General features: G+C 33.0%; 2 protein-coding genes across 2 annotated transcripts; one reads left to right on the top strand and one right to left on the bottom strand.

The window, feature by feature from the left end:
• The first annotated feature begins 13634 nt into the window (after positions 1–13634).
• Positions 13635–19767, top strand: LOC145167128 (uncharacterized). The gene is made up of 12 exons (XM_079086226.1): positions 13635–14028; positions 14733–14817; positions 15135–15265; positions 15543–15645; positions 16342–16356; positions 16505–16650; positions 17778–17970; positions 18075–18149; positions 18326–18433; positions 18610–18654; positions 19302–19400; positions 19569–19767. The coding sequence occupies exons 1-12, from the start codon at positions 13739–13741 to the stop codon at positions 19587–19589; spliced, it is 1311 nt and encodes a 436-aa protein (XP_078942352.1). The 5' UTR covers positions 13635–13738; the 3' UTR covers positions 19590–19767.
• A 1924-nt stretch (positions 19768–21691) lies between these two features.
• Positions 21692–23026, bottom strand: LOC145167119 (uncharacterized). The gene is made up of 4 exons (XM_079086216.1): positions 22775–23026; positions 22385–22625; positions 22127–22247; positions 21692–22014 (listed from the first exon to the last, which is right to left on the bottom strand). The coding sequence occupies exons 1-4, from the start codon at positions 22951–22953 to the stop codon at positions 21827–21829; spliced, it is 729 nt and encodes a 242-aa protein (XP_078942342.1). The 5' UTR covers positions 22954–23026; the 3' UTR covers positions 21692–21826.
• Between the last annotated feature and the right edge of the window lie 1400 nt (positions 23027–24426).

The following is a 24426-nucleotide window of genomic DNA, read 5'->3' as shown; positions in this document are numbered from 1 at the left end:
CCACGATCTGGAGTTGGGGGCAGTGGTGTTCGCCCTCAAGATCTGGCGCCATTACCTGTATGGGGTTCGGTGTACCATATACACGGACCACAAGAGTTTGAAGTATCTGATGGATCAGCCCAACCTGAATATGCGCCAGAGGAGATGGTTGGATGTGGTAAAGGATTACGATTGTGAGATCCTGTACCACCCGGGCAAAGCTAATGTTGTAGCTGATGCGCTGAGTCGTAGGGCGGAGAGTGCCCCGATTCGAGGCACTTGTATGCGATTGACAGTGATGACTCCGGTGTTGGACACCATTCGGGAGGCCCAGGCAGAGGCCGTGAGACCGGAGAACCGCAAGAGAGAGCGGGTGATTGGGCAGGTACCTGAGTTTGTTACCGATAGTCGTGGGCTTATGACCTTTCAGGGTCGGATTTGGGTGTCGTATGCAGGCAGGACGCGCACCACTTTGATGGAGGAGGCGCACCGATCGAGGTTCTCGATCCATCCCGGGGCCACTAAGATGTATTTGGACCTGAAGAAGGACTATTGGTGGCCCTGTATGAAGAGGGATGTAGCATGGTTTGTTGAGAGGTGCTTGACCTGTCGCAGGGTTAAGGCCGAGCACCAGCGTCCGCATGGCAAGTTGCAGCCACTTGAGGTTCCCCAATGGAAGTGGGAACAGATTTCTATGGATTTCATCACCAAATTGCCGAGGACCGCGAGGGGTGTCGATGCAATTTGGGTGATCGTCGACCGGCTGACGAAGAGCGCGCATTTTCTTGCTATCAGTGAGAGCTCTTCTGCTGAGAGGTTGGCAGAGTTGTATGTGAGGGAGGTGGTATCGCGGCATGGAGTACCGATCTCGATTGTATCAGATCGAGATGTACGATTCACTTCCGGGTTCTGGAAGAAGTTCCACGAGGAGTTGGGTACGAGGTTGCATTTCAGTACCGCTTACCACCCCCAGACGGACGGACAGAGTGAGCGGACGATTCAGACGCTCGAGGACATGCTTCGAGCATGTGTGTTGGACTTCGGAGGAAGTTGGGACACGTACTTGCCGTTGGCTGAGTTTTCCTACAACAACAGCCACCATTCGAGTATTGGTATGCCTCCCTTCGAGTTATTATATGGGAGGAGGTGTCGAACTCCTATTTACTGGGGAGAGGTAGGGCAGCGCGTGATGGGCAGCACTGAGATAGTGCTTCAGACGACCGAGCAGATACAGTAGGTCAGGCAGAGGTTGTTGACAGCTCAGAGTCGCCAGAAGAGTTATGCGGATAGGCGACGATCTGAGCTTGAGTTCCAGGTGGGAGACTTCGTACTCCTGAAAGTGTCTCCTTGGAAAGGAGTGATTCGATTCAGAAAGAGGGGCAAGCTAGGGCCCCGGTATATTGGGTCGTTCAGGGTGACCGCGAGGGTGGGCAGGGTAGCATACCGGTTGGAGCTACCTGCGGAGTTGAGTCAGATACATGATACCTTCCACGTGTCCCAGTTGAGAAAGTGTATAGCCGACGAGTCGGCGGTGGTACCGCTGGAGGATATTCAGGTGGATACGAGCCTGAATTATGCTGAGAGGTCAATCGCGATCCGGGATCGGAAGATCAAGGTTCTGAGGAACAAGGAGGTGTCCCTGGTGCAGGTCCAGTGGCAACATCGGAGAGGGTCCGAGCTGACTTGGGAGTCGGAGTTAGAGATGCGGGAGCAGCATCCAGAGTTGTTTGCGGAGCAAGACTTCGAGGGCGAAGTCTGATTCTAGTGGGGGAGAATTGTAACATCCGAATTTCCAGGTATTATCTTTGATCATTTATTCTTTTGAGTAAAAGGGAGGGACTCGACGAGTTGAGGCGTAGACTCGTCGAGTAGGATCGCGTGTGCTGACTGGATTAATGAACGAACTCGACGAGTCGGAAAGGGTGGACTCGAAATGTCCGCGCTGTGGATTGAAACCCTAATTCTCGGGGTCTGTGCCCTATTTAAAGGCCTTTATGGCCTCCATTTGCGGCCACTTCACCCCTGAGAAACCCTAGAGAGCAGAGAGATCGTTTGTGGTGCAAGAGGAAGGCTAATTCACCATTTCTTGTGTGTTTTAGCAAGAAGGAAGGAGGTAGAACAAGCTAAGCGGGTTGAGGAGCTTGGATCCACTTCTATTTGACCAGAGGAAGCTGTTGGAGGTAACAATCTATGCCATTCTTGTGTTTATTATGATTCTAGTGAAATCTAGGGTTTTCTCTATGCCTCTTTTAGTTGAATCTTGAGTATGTGAGGTCCCACGGTGAGTTGGTTCATAGATCTGGACCTTAAGAGGTCCAGAGAGTCCTTACCACTCTGCTTTATGCCATACCTTTTGAGTTATGAGCCTAGGAGGCCATTTTAGAGGTTATTTCACCAAAAGAAGCTTTGGGTGTGTTGCATGTGTATCAATATTCGACCTTTACGTGATTATTATGCTTGGGAAGGTCAGATCTATAGATTAGAGAAGCAGATCTGACCTCAGAAGGTCATTTGATTATGATCATGGAAGCAACTCGCCGAGTTCATAAGTGGACTCGACGAGTCGAGTCGGGGTTGCCCCGCGATTCGTGACAGGAGGAACCCGTCGAGTGGAAGGATGACTCGACGAGCCAAGAGAGGCTAGAAGGATTCAGAGGACCCGCATGGACTCGCCGAGTCGCCCATGTGCACTCGACGAGTCGGGTCAAAGTTTGACCGTTGACTTTCGTTGACCTTAGGGTTCTGGTAAAGACTGATTCAAGAGAGTTCAGGGAGAGGTAGAGTGGCCTTCTACCCAATCTTTAGAGATGAGACTATGAGAGAAGTATTGATCGGGGATGTTATTTGAATGATAGGAGGAGGCTAGGTCGGGACGTTGAGCACGAGAGCTTATCCGACTTCATTGAGGTGAGTCTTCTCACTATACTGTACCTGGAAGGGTACCTATGTGTGACCGGAAGGTCTTGTATCCTATGAGATGTATGTGCTATATGCGGTTATGTGATATGTAAGTGTTATGTATGTTATGTATGGTAAGGACCGGAAGCTCAAGATGATATGGACCGGAAGGTCATGAGGTGGACCGGAAGGTCAGGAGTATATGGACCGGAAGGTCAGAGTGATATGGACCGGAAGGTCAAGATGACACGGACCGGAAGGTCAGGAGGTTACAGACCGGAAGGTCGATACGGGTAGGACCGAAAGGTCTATCGGGATTCGGGACGGAAGTCCCCTGAGACATTTGGATCGGAAGATCCCACAGAGTTATGGCCTGGAAAGGCGTATGTGTTGTATGTGGTATCTTGGGGAACTCACTAAGCATTTATGCTTATAGTTGTTATGTTATGTGTTTCAGGTACTAGCGAGGATCGAGGGAAGGCGCCGACATGATCCGTGCACACTTATGGAGATTATGTTATTGAGATTCTGGGACATGTTTTGTTATGACACAGTGAATACATTATGTTTTATGATAATCGTGTGATTGAAAGTATGATTTAAAAATGAAAAATTGTTTTGAAAATCTACGTTGTTACAAAAAGTTTGAATGTTGTGGTCCTCCCACAGTCTTATAATCACTCGTTACATTCACCATGCACTTAGTTGATATGGTCCTCCTATAGTCTTATGTACGGTTGTCATGGTCCTCCCATGGTCTTTTTGTCTGTAACGTCCCAATTTTCAAGACCAAAAATTTCATTTTTGATGTAACGATTCATAAAACAATTTATAGAAAAAATCATTAAATTACTTCATTTCATAAAACCATAAATCATGTGTCTCAAAACCACGTCATAAAATAGTAACTATGTCAGAGTACAAATCCCAAGAATCTCATGATGCGGAAATCATGTGTGTGCGATGCGCTGCTACCGTACCGGCTCTTTCCCTTCGATGAAGAGGTACCTGAAAACAAAACTGAAACTGTAAGCACGAAGCTTAGTGAGTTCCCCCATCATACCACATACCACATAACAAACATACTGCCGGGCAATTCTGGGGTGCCCGACCTACCCTGTCAGGCAATTCTGGGGTGCCCGACCTACCCTTCGGTTTATCTCAACCGGCTACGGGGACTATTTCACCCCTACCACTACCATATAATAACATATGGTTCGAAGTTAAAAGGGTAATGCTTTGATGTTGTTCAAGAACTTTTTGGATGAAAAGGGCATTTTGGTCAAAAACGATAAATATAAACAGATATAGAATCAATAATAAATACTTGGAAGTAATATTTTCTTGGATAATTTTTAGGGTCATATAATTGATTTTCTTTTGATTATAACATTATACTTAGGAGGTTGTTATCTTCAACTTGTGTGTATGTTGTAGAATTACTAATGGAAAGTGTTAACTCTCATTGATGTACAAACACATTAGAGTTCCAAAGTCAGTTTTTCAATTTGTATTCATCAAGCCCAAGTTTGATTGAAACCTAAAATGGAAAGAAGGTAATATGCCAATGCCATAAAAAGCAGGATTGTCGCTACTAACTGGTGGTTCATGTTAGGGTGCAAAGTTATTCATGAATGACTTTGTAATGGTTTGACTATTGTAGACTCACTTGCATGTGGTAGTGATGCCTTGTGACTTGAGAGATAAATAGATAGAGAGAGAGAGAGATAAAATATAGACACACACACATACACACACACACACAGAGATGTAAGCACCTCTATATATAGTGGGTTTCATACCACTTGTAGATGTGAGCTTGAGAGATGTAGTTCATAGTGACTAGTGAGTGAGATATTTATAAAGTTATAGTCTAGTCCCTTTTTTGTACTCATTTACTATGATTGAATACATCTTTTAGCACCCAAATCACCTTGTTCTTTGTGATCTTTAAATCCGTATGCCAAATCAAATGCTCTTAAATCACATCAGTTCCATAAAGCAATTAGCTAAACAAAAGTAAGTTGTATGGTGTGTAGTTGTTAAAATCCATCTAACACACATGGCAACCATTTTGGTTAGTTTTGAACCATTTAGAAAGTGGTGAGGTACATGGCAAGCATTTGGTGGTGGATAATTTTGTTGGTAATACTATGAACCAATTAAATTGGAATGAAAGTCTTATACTGTAATCCTTTTGACTTTGATGAAACATGAAAGTTTTTTTTTTTTAAATAATTTGTTTGTTCTTTTTATATTTTCACCTTTTAGAAATCAGGTATCCAAGAAGGTTTGTTCTTTAAACAATTAAAAAAATGTATATTGGTTTTAAACATAACATAAAACATTAAGAAGGAAAATTGATTCTTTGAAAATTCATTTTTTTTAAATAGTCAAAATTATTAAATCAGTATGTTTATGTTGAGATTAATTGTGAAAAGGCCGCAAGGAACTACCTCACGTCTAAATGAAATTAATTGCCCGCCGCATTAAAACTATCTGTCGAAAAACATTATTCTCCGCACGACAACATACTTTTATCGTTAACCCAAAACAACAATGTACTTATATTTTAACACAAAATAGCGACATACTTTTATTTTTAACCTAAAATTCCAACGTACTTTATTTTTAGTTCAAATTAAGCGGTAACAAACTTTTATTTTAACTTAAATAGTAACTTATTCTTATTTTTAACCAAGAAAAACAAACCTTTTTTAACCTAAAGAGTAACTATCAACCCCTTATTTCACGGTCTAAATATTTCATATATTTATTTTCTTAGAATATATAAATATTATAATAAATTTTTTAATAAATACAATTAAGGACCAGTCTAGGCGTCGATTAGTTGCTTGACCACAGTCCAATGCCTTGACCAATTAACAGTCTCCACCTAGGCGTCGATTTATCCGTTACACATCTGTTGTGACAAAAAAAAACATAAATCAGAATTATACTGAAAAAACGAAGATTTAATCGGGGTTGTAATCAACAATGTACATTTATTTTTAATCCATACCAACATTTTCTTTTTTAAAGAAAAAATATCAACATACTTCTATTTTTAATCCAAAACAACAAATAAAAATGGACATTTCAGAATGACAAATAAACACCGAAAGGAAATGATTTGTCGGAAAGTAACTTGTATTCCTGAATGGAAATAATTTTCGAAACCAACTATTTGCATGATCAACTTTATGTGGTATTATCCAGAAGGATATCACGTGTCAATACAAAAGTATTAGTGTAATCTTATGAACAATTTAACGTCAATGAAATGTATACATCAAATATGGTGTATAAAAAGTGTTACACAATTAATAATGTACACTCAATCATGTGTTCATACATATTCGTAAACAATCTGAACTCTTTATTTTTTTATTCTTACAAATTTCGTATTTGCTACCATAATTCTTATTGAAAATTATTTAGATGTAGTAAATTCTTTGTGCAAAAGAACCAACCGTCTGAAGAAACTAATTGTTGAAAAAAACTATTCGCACCCGTCGCTTGGCGCAGATAATGACTTAGTTTTTCAAAATATCTTGTATCTTAAAATTGAGTTGTAAAAAGGATCCAACCCAATTATAATCTATACTAGGTTATAACCCGTGTGCTACACAGGAATAAATTTAAATAACATACACTCTAAAAAATAGTCTCAATCATAAATAATAATAATTTAGTTAATAGCATTGTACTTCAAATTCTGTTAAGTAGTTTGCTATTTTTGTCAATAAATATAAGTACGTTGCAATTTCTGTCAAAAATATAAGTATGTTGATATACCGGTTAATAAATATAAGTATGTTGCTATGTAAATGGTACACATAACAGGGAAATTTATGACACTAAGATATTAAACTCAAATAGACTATTGAAAATATTTATAGACTAATGAAAATATCTATAACAAAGATAACTGGCTTGTATGGAGTAATGCATTTTTATTTGCTTAGATCATGGTACATATTTGAGATAATAAAGAATCATTTAATAGTTATTTTGCTCAAAGTGGCTTCCAATTTGGAACAAAAGATCTAGTAAATTAGAGAGAACTTTCATTGGGAACTTTAATCAAACACCTAGAAAATGGAAGCCAATAAGAAAACGTTATAGATGGATTGGATGGGAATATCAAAAGTTCCACCCCAGTGATACTTCCAATAAGAACTAAATTATCCATAGTCATATCATCCAACAAAATTTGGTAGCTCTTCTCATAGTTGTATCATAGTAAATAAAAAGTTCATTCGAAGCAAATGGAGGATAGAATTCATTTTTACCTTTCAATATCTCAACATGTAAGCTCTTCCAAAAAAATCCTGATGAAAACAAAGCTAAAACTGAACAACAAAAGAAAGTAGGTAAAGAATGGAATTTATAGAGAAATGATATTGAAGAAATGTTTTTCTTTGCATTAATTTGGTCAAGATAAAAAATTCTTGTGCCTTGCAAGATTAAATTTGACCATGTTTCTTTAGTTGAAACTTGAAATGTGTCAATATGTGATGTCACTCATCTCTTCGAATAATAAGAAACGATATAAGAATATATTATTGGTGAGTTTCATGGTAACCAGTAGATTTAGAAGATATTGTCTTCATAAACAAAGAATAATTTTTTCGAAGCTGACATAAGTAGCAAGTAGATGCAAAAAGCGAACTTTTCAGGAAAGTCAAGTGCAACCTTAACTTGTTGAATGCATTGAATCCCCCGGTTACCAAGTGCTGTAAGAAAAATACATACATATGAAATGATATCTGTGTCAGTCATTTCATCGGACATGTTAAGTACATTCTTCAACATCCTACATCATGGTAGTTTGGAATTTAGAGTAGTTAGCAATAGCATAAACATATGCTATAGGAGTTCCATAAACATTTGACTACATAATTTTCAAAGACAAAAGCAATTTAGTAAAATAATCCATATATATTTCAAAAATAAACAATTCAAAAGTTAATATTAATTATATGCAAATCAATCACGTTAAATTCTTTACTCTCCAATAAAAATCACTCAGGTTTCATGTAGGCATTTCATCGAGCACTTGCTGTGCAACAAATATAAATACATACACAAACAAAAAAAATCAATTTTCTCTAGAAAAGCTCTGCATTTCAAATTAAATTAGTTAGTCATATGATTTAAGGAAATCAATCACATTACATTATCAATAACAGAGTCACTCAAAAAGGAAGAATTTTAGCGAATGATTTCCCGTATGAAACAGATCTTTTCCAATTCCATTCATGAATACAAAATAAAAATTCTCTCAGATAAATATTTATAACATTATATTCTTAAATTTTTTAATGACAACAACAAACGGATAGAGATGAATGGGTTCAAGCTTCAGAAGCTACAAGAATTGGAGACTTGATCAATCAAACAACAACAAAGTGATAGACGATGACAAGTTTTTATATTTGAAAGTGTAAATTACACAAAATCGTGGCTCGTCCCTATATTTTCTTTTCCATCTTCCTATCGTTTGGATTTGTATCGATTTTTGTCCAATATAGCCCTTATTGAAGAAGCAAGGAGATCAACAACGCCGATTTCTTGGATAAATATTAAGCGTTGATAAATAATTCAAACGCAAATGAGCGGATTGGATGAAATTGGTTCAGATCTTTGCTAATAAACAATTCAATCGTAAAAAATTCTCGCTAATTAAATATTAATTGTTGTTTTATCGGAATGAAGTTGATTTCTTGGATACCATTTATATATGTGTTTAAATTTAAATGTATAAAACGTATTTTCAATCCACTTTAATTTTGGATATTAAAACTAATTTGCTTAATCTTAGGAGGTGATTAATCGACAATCAAAGCAATGGGCGGGAAAATTATTGAAAGATTTTTTGTGGTGGTGACATATGGCATAGTGGTGGCTTAAAAAAAATGACATGTGGCAATTTAGAGAGTCTTTTATTATGGATAGATTGCTGTTTTATTGGAATGAAGTTGATTTCTTGGATACCATTTATATATGTGTTTAAATTTAAATGTATAAAACGTATTTTCAATCGACTTTAATTTTGGATATTAAAACTAATCTGCTTAATCTTAGGAGGTGATTAATCGACAATCAAAGCAATAGGCGGGAAAATTATTGAAAGATTTTTTGTGGTGGTGACATGTGGCATAGTGGTGGCTTAAAAAATAACATGTGGCAATTTAAAGAGTCTTTTATTATGGATAGATTTTGAAAATCAAAATCAATTATAATCTATACTAGGTTACAACCCGTGGAAACCACGGGTAAAAAGTTTAAAAACAAATTTATATTATTAATAAGAGTTAAGTTTGTTTAGCATTATTTGTATTGATTATTTAAAATTAATATTAATATAAATTTGTAAAAAAGTATATAAATTTGAATATATGTTAAAGAGAAACGCAATCAATCCATCTAAAGGTAAATATGAAGATAACTAAAATGCATCTTTCAATATGTGAATGATTTATGAAGTGTGAGGGCAAATCATTATTTTTTTATTTGAGGGAGCAATCAAGAAACACGATGTGGCATCTATTAAAGTCTGAAAATCAAATATCGAAACAAATTCAATATTATGGATTACAATGCTATATAAACAATAAAATATTAAAAAAATGTAATAAAAAAAAGAAAAAAACACAATTGTTTGAAGTTAATGGGTACGAAGCATTTATAAATTCCTAAAAACTTCCTTATACACAACATTTGAAGTTTTGTTTGTAAGTCTACCATCCTTATCTAAAATTAACAATTTTAATACTTCTCTACTTTGAACTCTAGATAAGGCAACATACAAACAACTGTCCATGTGAAAAAACAGGATCCTTGAGATACAGACCAACCTTTGATAACGACTGCCCTTGACTTTTATTAATTGTCATTGCAAAACATACAGCCAATGGAAATTGTCTTCTTTGAAATTTGAATGGAATTTTTTTTTCAGATGGACTTAAAGACATTCTTGGAATAAATGTTTGCTTTCCAATATTAGTTCCACATATGATAATTGCCTCAATAACACGTTTGCCCAGAGATTTCACTTATAGTGCCAGTAGTGTAAAATGTGTTACTTCGGTTATTTGAGATAAAAATAATTTATAAAATACAAACATTACGTATGTGCCAGTAGTGTAAAATGTGTTACTTCGGTTATTTGAGATAAAAGTAATTTCAAAATAAAATCCTTAAAATAGTGCTACAGAGGGTATAATGGTAATTAGAACAATCAATTTTTCCACATGCCTCTTCAACAATCATTTTCATCCAAAAATAAGTTTAGCAATATACCCCTCACACATTAAAATTGTATAAGTAATACGTAAGATAGTAAGTATATTATAAGTAATTTATAGTCTTCTTTTTAATGAAGATGTGTGAAATATACAATTGACAAGAAATATGCAACTTCGTAGGTTTTCAAAAAACCAAAAGTACAATGCATTAATTGGTAATTTAAAAACAGTTTAAAAAGACTTAGACAAAATATTACTGAATAAAGGATACACAGTAGAATGCTAAACTAAATAATATAATGAAGAACTGAAGATTAAGAAGATGGCCAACACGGATCAAGAATTTGACAAATTTTGACATTTTAGAATTATGATGTTGAGTTTATTTCAGAAAAATTTAGGTGATCAACTAAGTAAAAATGCAGTCTTTTTCATATATAAATTCGTAAAAATCCAGGCAGGGGTAGGGGCTTACATGTACAAAATTAAGAAGTAGAATTAAGAAGCAGAAACTGACCTTAGGATTGAAGTCTGTGATTGAATATCCAATAACTGAAGTGTCTATGATTCAGAACCTTGGAAACACGATGCTGTAAAGAAAGATTGATTATCATATGTTTCAAATATATATTGACAATAATCTGATCAAATCGACATGAAGGGTAAAAACGGTATTTTATTTTTGTAGAATACTGATCATGTACTTTGTAGGAAGATCACTGGTGTCATTGTTGGATTTAACTACCGAAGAACTGGAGACTAAGAAGATGGCGATTACGGGGTTTGGTTGGGATGTACAGCTCATCAATTTACTACAGAACATGGTGTAAAATAATGACAAAATCGCAAAAAATAGTAGTGAATGATATCTTAAGTAGTACTAAGTAAAAATGCAGTATTTTTCATATATAATTTCGTAAAAATCCAGGCAGGGGTAGGGGCTTACATATACGGAATTAAGAAGCAGAATTGAGAAGTAGAAACTGACGTAGGGATTGAAGTCTGTGATTGAATATCCGATAACTGAAGTGTCGATGATTCAGAACCTTGGAAAGACGATGCTGTAAAGAAAGATTGATTATCATATGTTTGATATGATCAAATCGACATAATAATCAAAATTAAATGTAATCGATATGATTGATATAGATACCATAATAAGATGCTCTTAATCGGGTATCTAATGAATTTTAGTTAATGTGTACAGCTGGTAGCAGAGATAAAAACTGAAACAAAACAGGGCGTTATATGGATTACATATTGGATTCAATATTCAATTTCAAATTTCCATATTCCATTTCGATTTTTACGTGAAACAAATAAAGGGTAAAAACGGAATTTTACATTTGTAGAATACTGATTATTTGCAGAATTTGCAGAATACTGATTTATTTTAAGTAATTTCGACTCATAATGCCTGAGTAGTAATATGTGTTTTAAACAGGTACAACTGTATCAAAAAGCCTAAGAGATTGTAGAGATTCATGGCATTACATCTTATTGGTATGTTATTTAATGGTAAGAACATTTTTATTCTTTTAGGCTGGATTTATTACATCACATGGAATCAGATGGCGAGGGCATTTTCGTCCTTTGCATATATAATTTTTTTGTCCTTTTTTGTTTTGTACTTTGTAGTACTTAAGAAACGAGAAGATATGATTAAGTTGTGAATGATCCGGATCCATATCAATGATCCGGATCCATAAGTTGTGAATCTAAAGTAAAAACGGATGTGTTATTCAGTTCAATACAGGATACAATCAATAAACACTTTTACTGGAATTTAAAGAATGGAAATTGTAAAGCTGAACAAAAGGATTGACAAAGGGCAAAATTGACATCTGATGCATTGTTTACTACTGTTACACATTCAATACACAGACATATCTCATCTCACAGCTTCATTACAATTTTCGTTTCATACATTACCTCAAATTATAGAAAAACATATTCCCAAGAATGCATGCACCGATTGCATACCCATAAAATATACCATTTTATTGAATTTATTCATATTTGATACATCTTTTTCACAGAGCAAATATACTTATAAAAACACAAAACAGAAAGACACATAAAAACACAAACTATATACCCGTGTTGTGAAAATTACCATTATGTCCCTGTACAGAAAATGAACATTATGTCCCCGAACTTGTTGTTCTAATTACCATTCTACCCTTTGTAACTGGAGAATGATTAATTAACAGCTTAATTGTTGATGAGGGGAAAATACGACATAAGTTGGTTGTAACATTAAATGCAATGATTGTTATTCAGTCTACTATAACTGTGATGATCAACTTAGTGGGTTGGTTCAAGACTTTGAGATAGAAAACAATTAAGAAACAGCTTCTGAATCAAAGATAAATAGAAACAACAACAACAAGGGAGCAACACTGGCAACAGCAAGGAAGCAACACTGGGAAACAGGGAATTAAAAAACCGTATCTTGTATTTAAAGATAAATAGCAACAGCAAAGGAGCAACACTGGCATTCACGTATTGATAAATACATATAGACATGAACAGTAACAGTTAAGCAGTCATACACACGCATACGCATTGGTAATTTAAGTAGCATCAGTTAAATTGTCACACACACGCATACACATTAAGTAGAAGAAATAATTTTCAATTATGATTAACACATACATTGAGAAGTAGGGGCTTACATATACACATTGAGAATCAAACATTCCAGTCAAAGTCCAATACACACAATAAACCTTAAATTCATAAAAATCTAGGCAGGGGTAGGGGTATATACGGTGATTGAATATCCGATAAATGAAGTGTTTATCCAAGGGATTAACCTAGCCATGTTCTGTCATTCTGTGGGAAACAGGAGCTTACATATACACATTGAGAAGCAGAAACTTACCGAAGGATAGAAGTTGCTGATTGAATATCCGATAACTGAAGTGTCGATGATGCTTAATTGTTGGAAAGACGATGCTATAAAGAATGATTCATATCGTATGTTTCAAGTATATATTGAGCATAATACAATCAAAATTGAAAGAAAGACAGAGCAGTTATGAGCATAATAAGATGATTGATATGGATACCATAATAAAATGCTCTTAATCGGGCATGTAACGAAATTGAGTTAATGTGTACAGCTGTTATGAGCTGTAAAAATTGAAAGAAAGACAGAGCGTTATATGGATTCCATATTGCATTCGATATCCATCCATATATTCCATATATTCCAATTTCAAAATTCAAAATTTCCATATTTCCATATTGATATTGATATTCCATATGTACTGCGACGTGAAATGAAGAAGGGGTAAAACTGAAATTTAACATTGGTTGAAATCTGAATTTTTGAAAGGACACGATACAAATGGTGTGTTTATTAGATAGTGATTTTGAAAATCAAAATCAATGTGGATTACTATTTGGATTTATTATCAGATCCGATCCGATAAGATGCATTCAAACCCGACTAATTAGATTATATATTTTACAACAAACCCCATAATGTTTGTTTTCTTACTTACGACCCCTCAAATTTCCATTTTCTTTCTTCTTCATCTCTGAAAACATTCAACTTGAATTCTTCTAGAGAGAGAAAGTAAAGAGAGAGAGAGAGAGAGATGAGCAGCACACAGTCGTTACACTCGCTAGCCTTCAGGGTGATGCGGTTATGTCGGCCGACGTTCCACATCGAAACCCCACTCCGATTCGACCTCTCTGATCTCATCGTCGGCGAGGATCTCTTGGACGATCCTTCCGCCGCACCTCACATTCGTCGTCTCCTCCAATCTCAATCCACAACCACCGACTCCTCCACCGATCTGACCTACAGTAATCGGTTCCTCCTCCGTGATGATCCCTCCGACGCCATGGGCCTCTCCGGTATGCTTGTTCTCCCTCAGGCATTCGGGTAAGAGTCACTTTTTAAACTCAATATTAAATAAACAGTCGTTACTGCTCTTTTATTTAAAATATATCTGCATAACTTTTCTTCATCTGGATGCAAAATTGATATGGATGTGATGCTAATATCACAACAGTTGTTCGCTTTTTTGATTGTTGATATAAGAAAGTTAATGCGGTTATACTTTCCCGGCACAAAAATCAGCTTATTTCTTAGCATTTGGCTCATGAAAAGTTTTAGTTTCATCTGAAAGCTGCACTCTTTGAAGACATGTTGATTCCTTGTACGTAATTATGACCAAAAAGGTCTGAATTAGGCGGGTGATTGGATAGTGTGATCATGTGCTAATGAATAATTAGAACAAGATAATAAACTGTAACAAAACCATGGTGCATCGGATAGTATTTGGCAGTGCATCAGCTCTAATAATTACTTTTGATGGTGTTGAGTGTTTGGCATATTGTGATTATTTAAAGAAGTAATTTGATTCTGGTCATTCGATAATCAGTTTTTCTGAAACTAGTATGAAACTGATAGTTTGACTCAAGAATCATATGTTTTGTGTTGCTTTTGGAGTTGCAAAATTAGTGTAGTGAACATCAAACTTTATAACAACCATTTTTTTTGGGATGGATGGAGTATAATTTTGTATACTTTTGATACATTTCAGTGACATTTGGCTTTTTGTGTTTGTATGCTTTGTTTTGTAGGGCAATATATCTTGGAGAAACGTTTTGTAGTTATATAAGCATCAACAACAGCTCTAGTTTTGAAGTGAGGGACATTATAATCAAGGTGATGTTTCTGCTTTAAACTCACTATTTTGCTCTTTTATATATTTTGGTACAAAAAGTTGAAGAAGCAAATCTTGAATTTGATTCACAATTCTTGAAATTTGTATATGCTTAAAACCAATGAAATGTATAAATGTAGCTATTCACATTCACAATCTTTTCTCCCACCCAAAAGGTAGACTCAATCTATCTTCTGAAAAAGACATGAATGCCCTTCTCATCCTAATAATAAAAATGTCCAGTTGTAAACTGTTTTTGTGTAACAAATGAATGTGATTTAAAAAAAAATATTGAAATTAATGATTTGAGTGACCACAGGCAGAAATACAAACAGAAAGGCAGAGGATACTGCTTTTGGATACAACAAAAACACCTGTAGAAACAATAAGAGCAGGAGGGCGTTATGATTTCATTGTTGAACATGATGTTAAAGAACTTGGTGCACACACGTAAGATATATCTATTATTATGATTTATGATGATGATGATGATGATGATGATGTCATATTTAATATTTCAAATATTTTCTTCTGCCTTTATTCTAGGGTAACATACAAAAACAAAACACTAACATACTTTTACCATTTTATCGATTTAGCCACTTAACTAGTTCCTGTTATACTTATTTTTCACTGTTATAAATGTTAAAATACATAAAATGGTGAACTTTTATATGTATTTTGGTAATTATTTTATATTCTAATCTAACTTTATATTTTTCTTTAGCTTGGTGTGTACAGCTCAATATAGTGATGGTGATGCTGAGCGCAAATATCTCCCTCAGTATTTCAAGTTCATAGTTTCAAATCCACTTTCTGTCAGAACTAAGGTATTTTTTTTTTTTTTTTTTTTATAAAATTTTTATTACATCATTCAACTTATTTTTTTATTAATATGTTGTACTTTGAAAAAACTACTCAATTATAGCATTGAAAAATTGTTTTGTATTTGGGTTACATTGATATAAATGAGTAGCTTTTGAAAGTAGAATGTTGTTATAGGAAGAAATGAAAGTAGGATGCTATAAATATAAAACTAAATTACACGAATGGTCCCTATGGTTTGGGGTAATTTGCATGTTTGGTCCCTAACTTATTTTTTTAACTCGGGAGGTCCCTACTATTTGTTTCTATTGCACGCTTGGTCCATGTCTTACCTAAAAAGACTATTTTGTCATTGATTTTTTAATTTATTTAAATAAACACACCTCCAAGTCTCCAACCTCACTTCCACCTCACCTTACCTTACCTTACCTACCCCACTTAATTTAAATAAGTTAAAAAATCAAAGGCAAAATAGTCTTTTTAGGTAAGATATGGACCAAACGCGCAACAAAAACAAATTGTAGGGACCTTCCGAGTTAAAAAAATAAGTTAGGGACCAAACATGCAAATTACCCCAAAACCATAGGGACCATTCGTGTAATTTACTCTAAATATAATAAACAAATCAATGAAAGTACATTGCAATTTCTTTCATTTAACACTTTTTGTTATATTAATTTGTTATGTATTTTCTTATGTAGGTCCGTGTTGTGAAGGTAGGTTGGCATTGGTTAAAAATACGTGTGTGTAAGTCCTTATTCTGTGTCTATTGGGTATTGCTTTTAGATAGAAGGGTAAAATGGTCATTTGTATGTTACTTGTTTGACATTTTCTTGTGATGATTCATCTCCTTTATTGTCTCAGGAAACGACATATTTGGAGGCATGTTTAGAAAATAATACAAAATCAAATCTTTATATGGATCAAGTGGAATTTGAGCCAACTTTACAATGGGGTGCAACATTATTAAAAGCTGATGATCATCATTCAGAAAAGGGTGTTTTAACAAGGTTTTTTCTTGTGACTAAATAAAATTAGGGTTTCAATGCAAGAAATAGCAACATATTTTTATTGATTTGTTTATTACTTTCATTTCTTCTTATTAAAACTTTACACATTGAAAAAACTATCCAATTTTAGCAATGTTATTATCCAAGTATGAATAGATTTTGTAATCTATAATGTCTTGAATAATAAAAAATTGGGAAATCTACAGAAAAGTCCCAAACTTTTGGGAAAAATTTCAATAAAGTCCTAAAAGTTTTTTTTTTGAACAGAAAAGTCCCGATTATTTAACATTTTGCCTAAATTAACGAAAAAAATCCTTTTTTATATTTGAACAGCAAATGATAGATTATATGATTTTTTCAAAATAATCGGACTTTTCTGTTCAAAAATTTTTTTTAGGACTTTTTTGAAACTTTTCCCAAAAGTTTGGGACTTTTCTATAGATTTCCCTAAAAAATTCAAAGTACAATGTTAAATTTTTGTAGATTTTTTAAAGTACAATGCCTAAGTAAGAAAAAAAAATTGAAAATAAAATGCTGTTATAGAAAGAAGAGTTAATCTAAAAAAAACCTTATATTTTGTGTTTATTTTTATTTTTTTTTATCAAAGCTCAATTTTTTTTTGCGTGAAAAAGACCTAGTGTATTTTTTTATTTTTTCCGATATGACCCTTTTTATTCATTTTTTTTTCCAAAAAAAATTGTAAAAGGTGAGGGTTTTTTCGAGAAAAACTAAAAAAGTTGAGGGTTTATTTGGAAGTATTTAGAAGATCGAGGGTTTTTGGAAAAAAAAATACAAAGTCGAGGCCTTTTTTCGAAAAAAATACAAGGTTTTTTTTTCATGCAAAAAAAAAAAAAAAATCAGGTTTAATCTAGAAAAAACACAAAATATAAGATCTTTTTTGAGATTAATTTAGCCTGAAAATTATCGGCGAGTTTAACTGGGACTGATGAATGATACAAAAATTGCAACTTTTTTTTTTGTCTGTGCAAAAAGACGTGAATACCCTCTTCCACCTTATCATCCGAAACATTAAATGTCAATATAACCAATTATTTAGCTGCTTCATAACTTCTCAACTTAGTTTTTTTTTTTTTTTTTTTTTTGATATTGATTTTAAAATGTAACAGAGAGATATTCAAGGAACCTGTTCTAATTAAATCTGGTGGAGGAATTCACAATTATCTTTATCAATTAAAATCATTAGATGAATCTACACCAACAAAGATTGAGGGTAGTAACGTCCTTGGTAAACTTCAAATAACATGGCGTACAAATTTAGGTGAACCTGGGCGCTTACAAACACAACAAATTCTTGGAAATGTAAGTTGACTTTCTTGACTTTTTTCAACACATGACATTATTTTATCTGTAAGTTTAAGCATTTGATTATTATTATTATTATTATTATTTTAATCATTGTGTAGCCCATTGCACACAAAGAGATTGAATTGAAAGCAGTAAAGGTGCCACCTGTCATCATTTTGGAAAAACCCTTCACAGTAAGTACAAATTTTTTTACTTGTAATATAATATGTTTTATTATTTCCTCGTGTTTAGTGGTTTGAAGAAAATTAAACTTGAGAACACATCGTATAAGTAGTTATTTTAGTTATTTATACTATTTTTGAACATTAGTTTAAAATTTTTATTTTTTATTTTTTGTGGTTTTGTGTAGGTGTGGTTGAGTGTAACAAATCTTAGTGAGAAGAATGTTGGGCCATTTGAAGTTGTGTTATCTCTCACTGATAATCATGCTGTTATGGTTAATGGAGTTAAAAGAATGGTAAATCTTTTCTTTAATTAATGCCTTTCCTTTCCATGATATATGTATATATATATATATGTACAATTATGGTCCTTATCAAGTAAAAGACGTAAATGACCTCACCTCCTATATTTTATTTTTGTTTTAGATTATTCAGAAATATGCTAATTTTGAATTCAATATTTATTTGTCAGGCTTTACCTCAGGTGGAGGCATACAAATCTTTGGATTTTCAACTGGTATGTTATGTGCATTTACGTTTATTTATTTATTTATTATTATATAGGGTTAACATCTTAAAAGACCCTATATTTTGGGCTTTTTCCAGATTAAACCCTAACTTTATTTTTTTCCCTAAAAAAGACCTTGCTTTTTTCCATTTTTTTTGATTTGGCTCTTTTAGCAGGTTATCGGTAATCTTCCGGTTTTAGACATTTTTTTACCTTCAGATTTTTACTTTTTTCTGAAAAAGCCCTCACATTTGACAATTTTTTGGGTTTTGATGTCATGCAAAACACAAACATACTTTTATCATTTTTATTGAGTTAGTCACTAAACTATAATATTTATTATCGATTTAGTTGTTGAAATTTTTTTTTTGTTTTAATCGAATTTGATTATAATAATCATTAAAAAAATAATAGCTCACTGTTTAAATCAATAAAAATGTGGAAATACGTTATGCTTTTCTGTATTTTGGCCACTTTCAAAACCCAAACCAGATAACCAGGGAAAATGGCTAAATTCATAAAATGGTGAAATTTTATATTTTTTCTATAAGTTTTTATCAACGTTTGTCACGATTTATGGTTGTTACCTTTTTTTTTTCTTTTTCTTTTTTTTTTCAACAGACTTTTGTAACGACTTTTGCATTATTTTTTTGCAGAATCTGATTGCTATGGAACATGGAATGCAGAAAATCAGTGGCATTACACTCTTTAATACCAATCACAACAAAACATATGATCCTTTACCAGATATCGAGGTCAGATTTTCAATAAATTAATACAAAATAAAAAAAAACGACTTAATATATTAAAGAGGGAAAATTTGTAAATAGTTATGACTTATGACTGATGTCTCTATGAAGTTCCATGTAACTTTTTTTTTTGGTAACAATTATTCTGATGGATTCTTTGTGAACATATTGCAGATCTTCGTTGATGCATATTGATAAGTTTTGTTGTAAACTATAACGAGTTCATGATAATGATATTGCACAAGTTAGGTAGGAATTAGATCATGATATATGTGTCTAATGGATTGTGGATCATATCAAATTCGGACTTTTGTAATTTGTACCATGTATGATAGTTGATAAATATATGTTTTGTTTGCTAGTTATTGTAAAATATTGTTATAAATGAACATTGGTCCAAAAAAATTCTAATTTCAAATTTTTTTGAGCATTTCACAGGTTAACCAACTAAAGCCAAATATTGTTTAGTGAAATGTCATAGAAAAACTTAGGGTGCGTTTGGTTGAGGAAAATTTTTCAGTTTTCTAGGAAATTTTTTCAAAAAAAACGGAAATTTTGAAAACGCGTTTGGTTCGTTCAATTTTCCAAAGTTTTCTAAGAAAATGAAAATTTTCAATTTTCCAAATTGTATGTAAGATTTTTACAGTTTTCTAAAGTTTTCCAAATTTCTAAGATGAAAAATGAAAACTTTACCTTTTCCAACCAAACGCATTTTCATTGAAAACTAAAAATGAAAACTCAACTCTATTTTCTGAAAACATTTTCTTAGAAAATGAAAACAGTTTTCTACATCTAAACGCATTGGTTGTGGAAAATTTTCCAGTTTTTAGGAAAATTTTCCAAGAAAAACGGAAATTTTGAAAACGCGTTTGGTTCGTTCAGTTTTCCAAAATTTTCCAAGAAAATGAAAATTTTCTGTTTTCCAAATTGTATGTAAATTAGAAAAGTGGTTTTTATAGTATTTCAAATTTCTAAGATGGAAAATGAAAACCCCCGGTTTCAACCAAACGTTTTTTCTAAAATTTTCATTGAAAACTGAAAGATAAAAACTCAACTCTATTTTCTGAAAACATTTTCTTAGAAAATGAAAACAGTTTCCCGCAACCAAACGCACCCTTACATATGAGTTTTGGACGATTTATGTGTATTTTTGAATTGGGATTCTATTTTTGTGGTACTTTCAAATTTAATTTAAGTTTGGAACTCATTTAGTTAGATGTAATCTTTATTTAACTTATTTACATTTTTAATTTTTAAACGATTCTATTCATCAGCAACCAATTTATCTAATGGTTGGACTGAGTTGGGTTGGATTGAAAATCTCAACCCAATTCAAGGAAAAAGGTTGGGCTGAATTAATAACCAAAACCAAAGACCATTTACCCAAATTTGAGCTTTAAAAGAAAATGGTTTTGAGGGCAAACATCGATTACATTCATGGAAAGCTCACTTGTCATGAGCCTTTTAACATACCTACAAAACAAAAAGTAACACGTTTAAGCCCATACATATCTCGGCAGATTTTAGAGAGAAAAAAAAATCCAAAAGGAATTGTCAACTGGAGAACCAATTTACATTCATTATCGATATAGATTCATTATTATGTCCTCTCTTTAAATCTTGGAAGAATGAAGATGTTTTTGTTTAAAAAAACATCAAAATCTATAACTTCTTATGAAACTTAAGTAAAACAAATGACAAAAGACAATAACTAGCCACTTTCTAGATCTAAACGTCACCTATTTTTCTCAATTTTACACACTCAAAGCACAATCTTGCATATGCTCTGATTTTTATGTCTCATTCTGTGCAGATCCATAAAAAAAAATAAGTACCAACACTAACATAAAAATAAAAAACATGCTTGGTTTCATTAAATATGTTTTCAATTAATTCTCACAAATGAAAGAGATACAATCTATATACAGGAGGGAAAGTCATTACAGAGCACAAACAAACTTAACTAACTTCTAACAAATTCTCTCTAACTACCAAATTAATTAAATTACAATGTTATCCCTGTTTATTTAAAAAATGACGAAACTGCCCTTGTGATCATTTAGAAGCATTATGATGACAAGTACACACCCGATTTCATCAGGCTCGAATCATTTAACACCTGAAACGTAAAAAAATTGATCATAACCTTGATCAACTGTACCTTATACTTTAAAACTTGTACATTTGCTAACATGCGCCAGTGAATACTGAATAGTGGTATTTCATAATGGTCATTAAATTGGTGGTTATTTAAGAAATATGTGAACCATTGGGTAAAGTAAAGTAACAAAAACAGAGAAAACAAACAAATATATCATTAAGAGACATAAAACAAGTAAAGTAGACATTCTTTTTTTCAAATAAGAAACAAATCTATGATGAAAGTTCTATACAACAAAAATCAAAAAGTCAAAAGGAAATTATCATGATCCTTATCCCCAAGTAGCCCAATTAGCTTCACTTCCAACCCTAGGCATTGCTTGTGTGGTCTTTGAATACACATCAACTTTAAATGTAGCACCACACATCACTCCTTCACTATCAACCCTTGATATTGCCTTCATTTTGTTCTTTGGATGCTCAAAGCTCATTAATCCCCCTTTTGTATGATACATGCACCCTATACAACAAACAAAAATCCACAAATATCAATATACATACCATATCAAATCATAATGAAAAGACAAAAATTACCCTTTCTTCAAGTAAATCGAAAGTTTTGGAACCCTTACCGGTTGGGAAGGGAGCAAATGACTTGGAGCAGCTAGACTTTATGACCATCAAGTTGTCAGAAATTACAACCGAGCCATCAGCCGCTATGCCCCAGAAAAGCTTCACTCCTCCATCAGCACCCTATACATCATATCATCACCACAAATTTTACCATATCAACTTAAAAGGTCGAGAATGTCCACCAGATTCTTGTAATATTACTAAATGACACATTGGTGATTTGGTGTAGTCGTAGCATTGTATGAGAGAAAACTTACAAGTGAGATAAAGACAGTTTTAGCCTTGAGATCATAGAGTATAAATCCGAAACTACCCTCAAGGTCCTTGAGGACTGAGTGGGCCGGGTATGGGCCACGATCACGAAGGGTCTTGTAAGCTTGGATCACAAACATGGGCTCATTGGCCAGCTTTGTTAGCCCATATTGCTTGTTAAGGGTGCATAAGTTGTCTAGACCTCCCAAGAATATGCAATAAATGTCATCCATGCTACTAAACAACCTGCAAATACATTTCACCAAAGTTACAAACCAAAACTTAAAGGAAAAAAAAAATATTTTAGGGTATAATGTAATAAATAACGAGTTAATGTTTCAGTTTTTGACCAATTACATAAATATATATTATCCAAAGATTAAAAAAAATATTACCTTTGTTGAGAGGAAGAGTCAAAGGCGAAAGAAGCATCATTTCCAAAAGAAAATGAGAAAGCATTGGGACTAGAATTCAAGAATTGGTTCAAAGGATGATGATTTTGATGATGATCGTGTGATGGGCTATTGAGTTCTTTTGGTGCATTTACCAAATGTTTCTTGAAAATAGCCAACATTTTAAAGAAGAAGACACAAAAACGATGAAGATTTTCTTACGAAATGAAGGGATTGTATTGTCAATTGTAGATCTTTAAGTGTTCGTGTGTGTGATGGGTATTTATAGTCAATAGCATTTGGTGGGGAAAGGGACGTGGCAATATTATCCAAAACAAAAGAATGGATAAGTGAGATAAACATATGCTCATGTTGGAAGGATTCCATCAAACTATTTATTTTTCTCCAAGGGTAAATAAGAAATTTTTCTATTAATAATTTTTAACGATTTGTTAAATTTATATTTTATATAAAAATTTTCTATTTATATAACAACTTTTAGTTTTTTTAGCAATTTTATATAACGTATTTTTATTATTTTAAGCGAGATCTATATCTATGTAAAATAATAAATTGTTGTATTGAGTGGTTACAATTAATTGATAAAAATATATCATGTTTTTCTTAAGAGCACGTCGATTTGATATATTAAAATAATATATATTTATAAGAATTGCTACGACTGATTATATAACAGTAACAATAATAATATCAAATCTCATAAAAATAAGGTAAAACAGCCGTGAATCCATATTCAAACTTGTTACAATACGACAAATAAATTATGACAAAGTTTATTATGGAATCAAATTATTAATAATACTTATATTTTTAATAATAATGATCAAATTAATTTGAAAGTGCAGTTTCTCATTTCTCTTTAAATTATAATCATACATATTCTAATTGTCATTCTCAAGAAAATAGAAATACTAATAATATACGGATATTAACTAGACTGACATTTATAAAACCAAATTCCTTAATTACTGTTTACTTAATAACCAAATTTTTGCAAATAGCCAAAAATAACCAAGGAAATCCTAGGTTTTTAAAATTACATACTCTTTCATAGATGGTCTACGGTTTGAGGGTTTACTATAAAAAAAAATTTCAAGCACATATGAAATCATAAGTGAAAAAATCACATACGGTATGCTCTCTATTAACTACGGTTTCCCAAACCGTAGGTGATAAAAACTACTCTTTCCTTCGAATAATTATTGTTTCCTTCTAAAACTACTATTTCCTATGAATAACTATTGTTTTGTTTTTAGCTTTCAATTATTTTTTTGATTAAACTACAGAATCAACCCAACATACCTACCTTTACGTACAACTATATCACAAAAAAAAACTCCAGAAAAAAAAGTTAACGGAAACCGTATGTTTCGTAAGTCACCTACGGTGTACAACCTGATAATGCACAATTTGTGAGTTAATAGGTTTTACACCGTAGGCGACTTACGAAACCAACGGTTTCCATTATTTATTTTTCTTTTTTTCCAAAAAAAAAAGTCAAATCTAATAGATGTCATATTAAACAACATTAAGCAAAATATATATATATATATATATATATATATATATATATAATAATAATAATAATAATACGAGAAAATACATGGTTGTTCGAAGCCTCCATTGAGAAAATT

Source organism: Lactuca virosa, chromosome 1 (assembly GCF_052849685.1).
Source record: "Lactuca virosa cultivar CGN04683 chromosome 1, Lactuca_virosa_CGN04683_v6, whole genome shotgun sequence".
Taxonomy (NCBI): Eukaryota; Viridiplantae; Streptophyta; class Magnoliopsida; order Asterales; family Asteraceae; genus Lactuca; species Lactuca virosa.
This window is presented reverse-complemented; position numbering and strand designations above follow the sequence as displayed.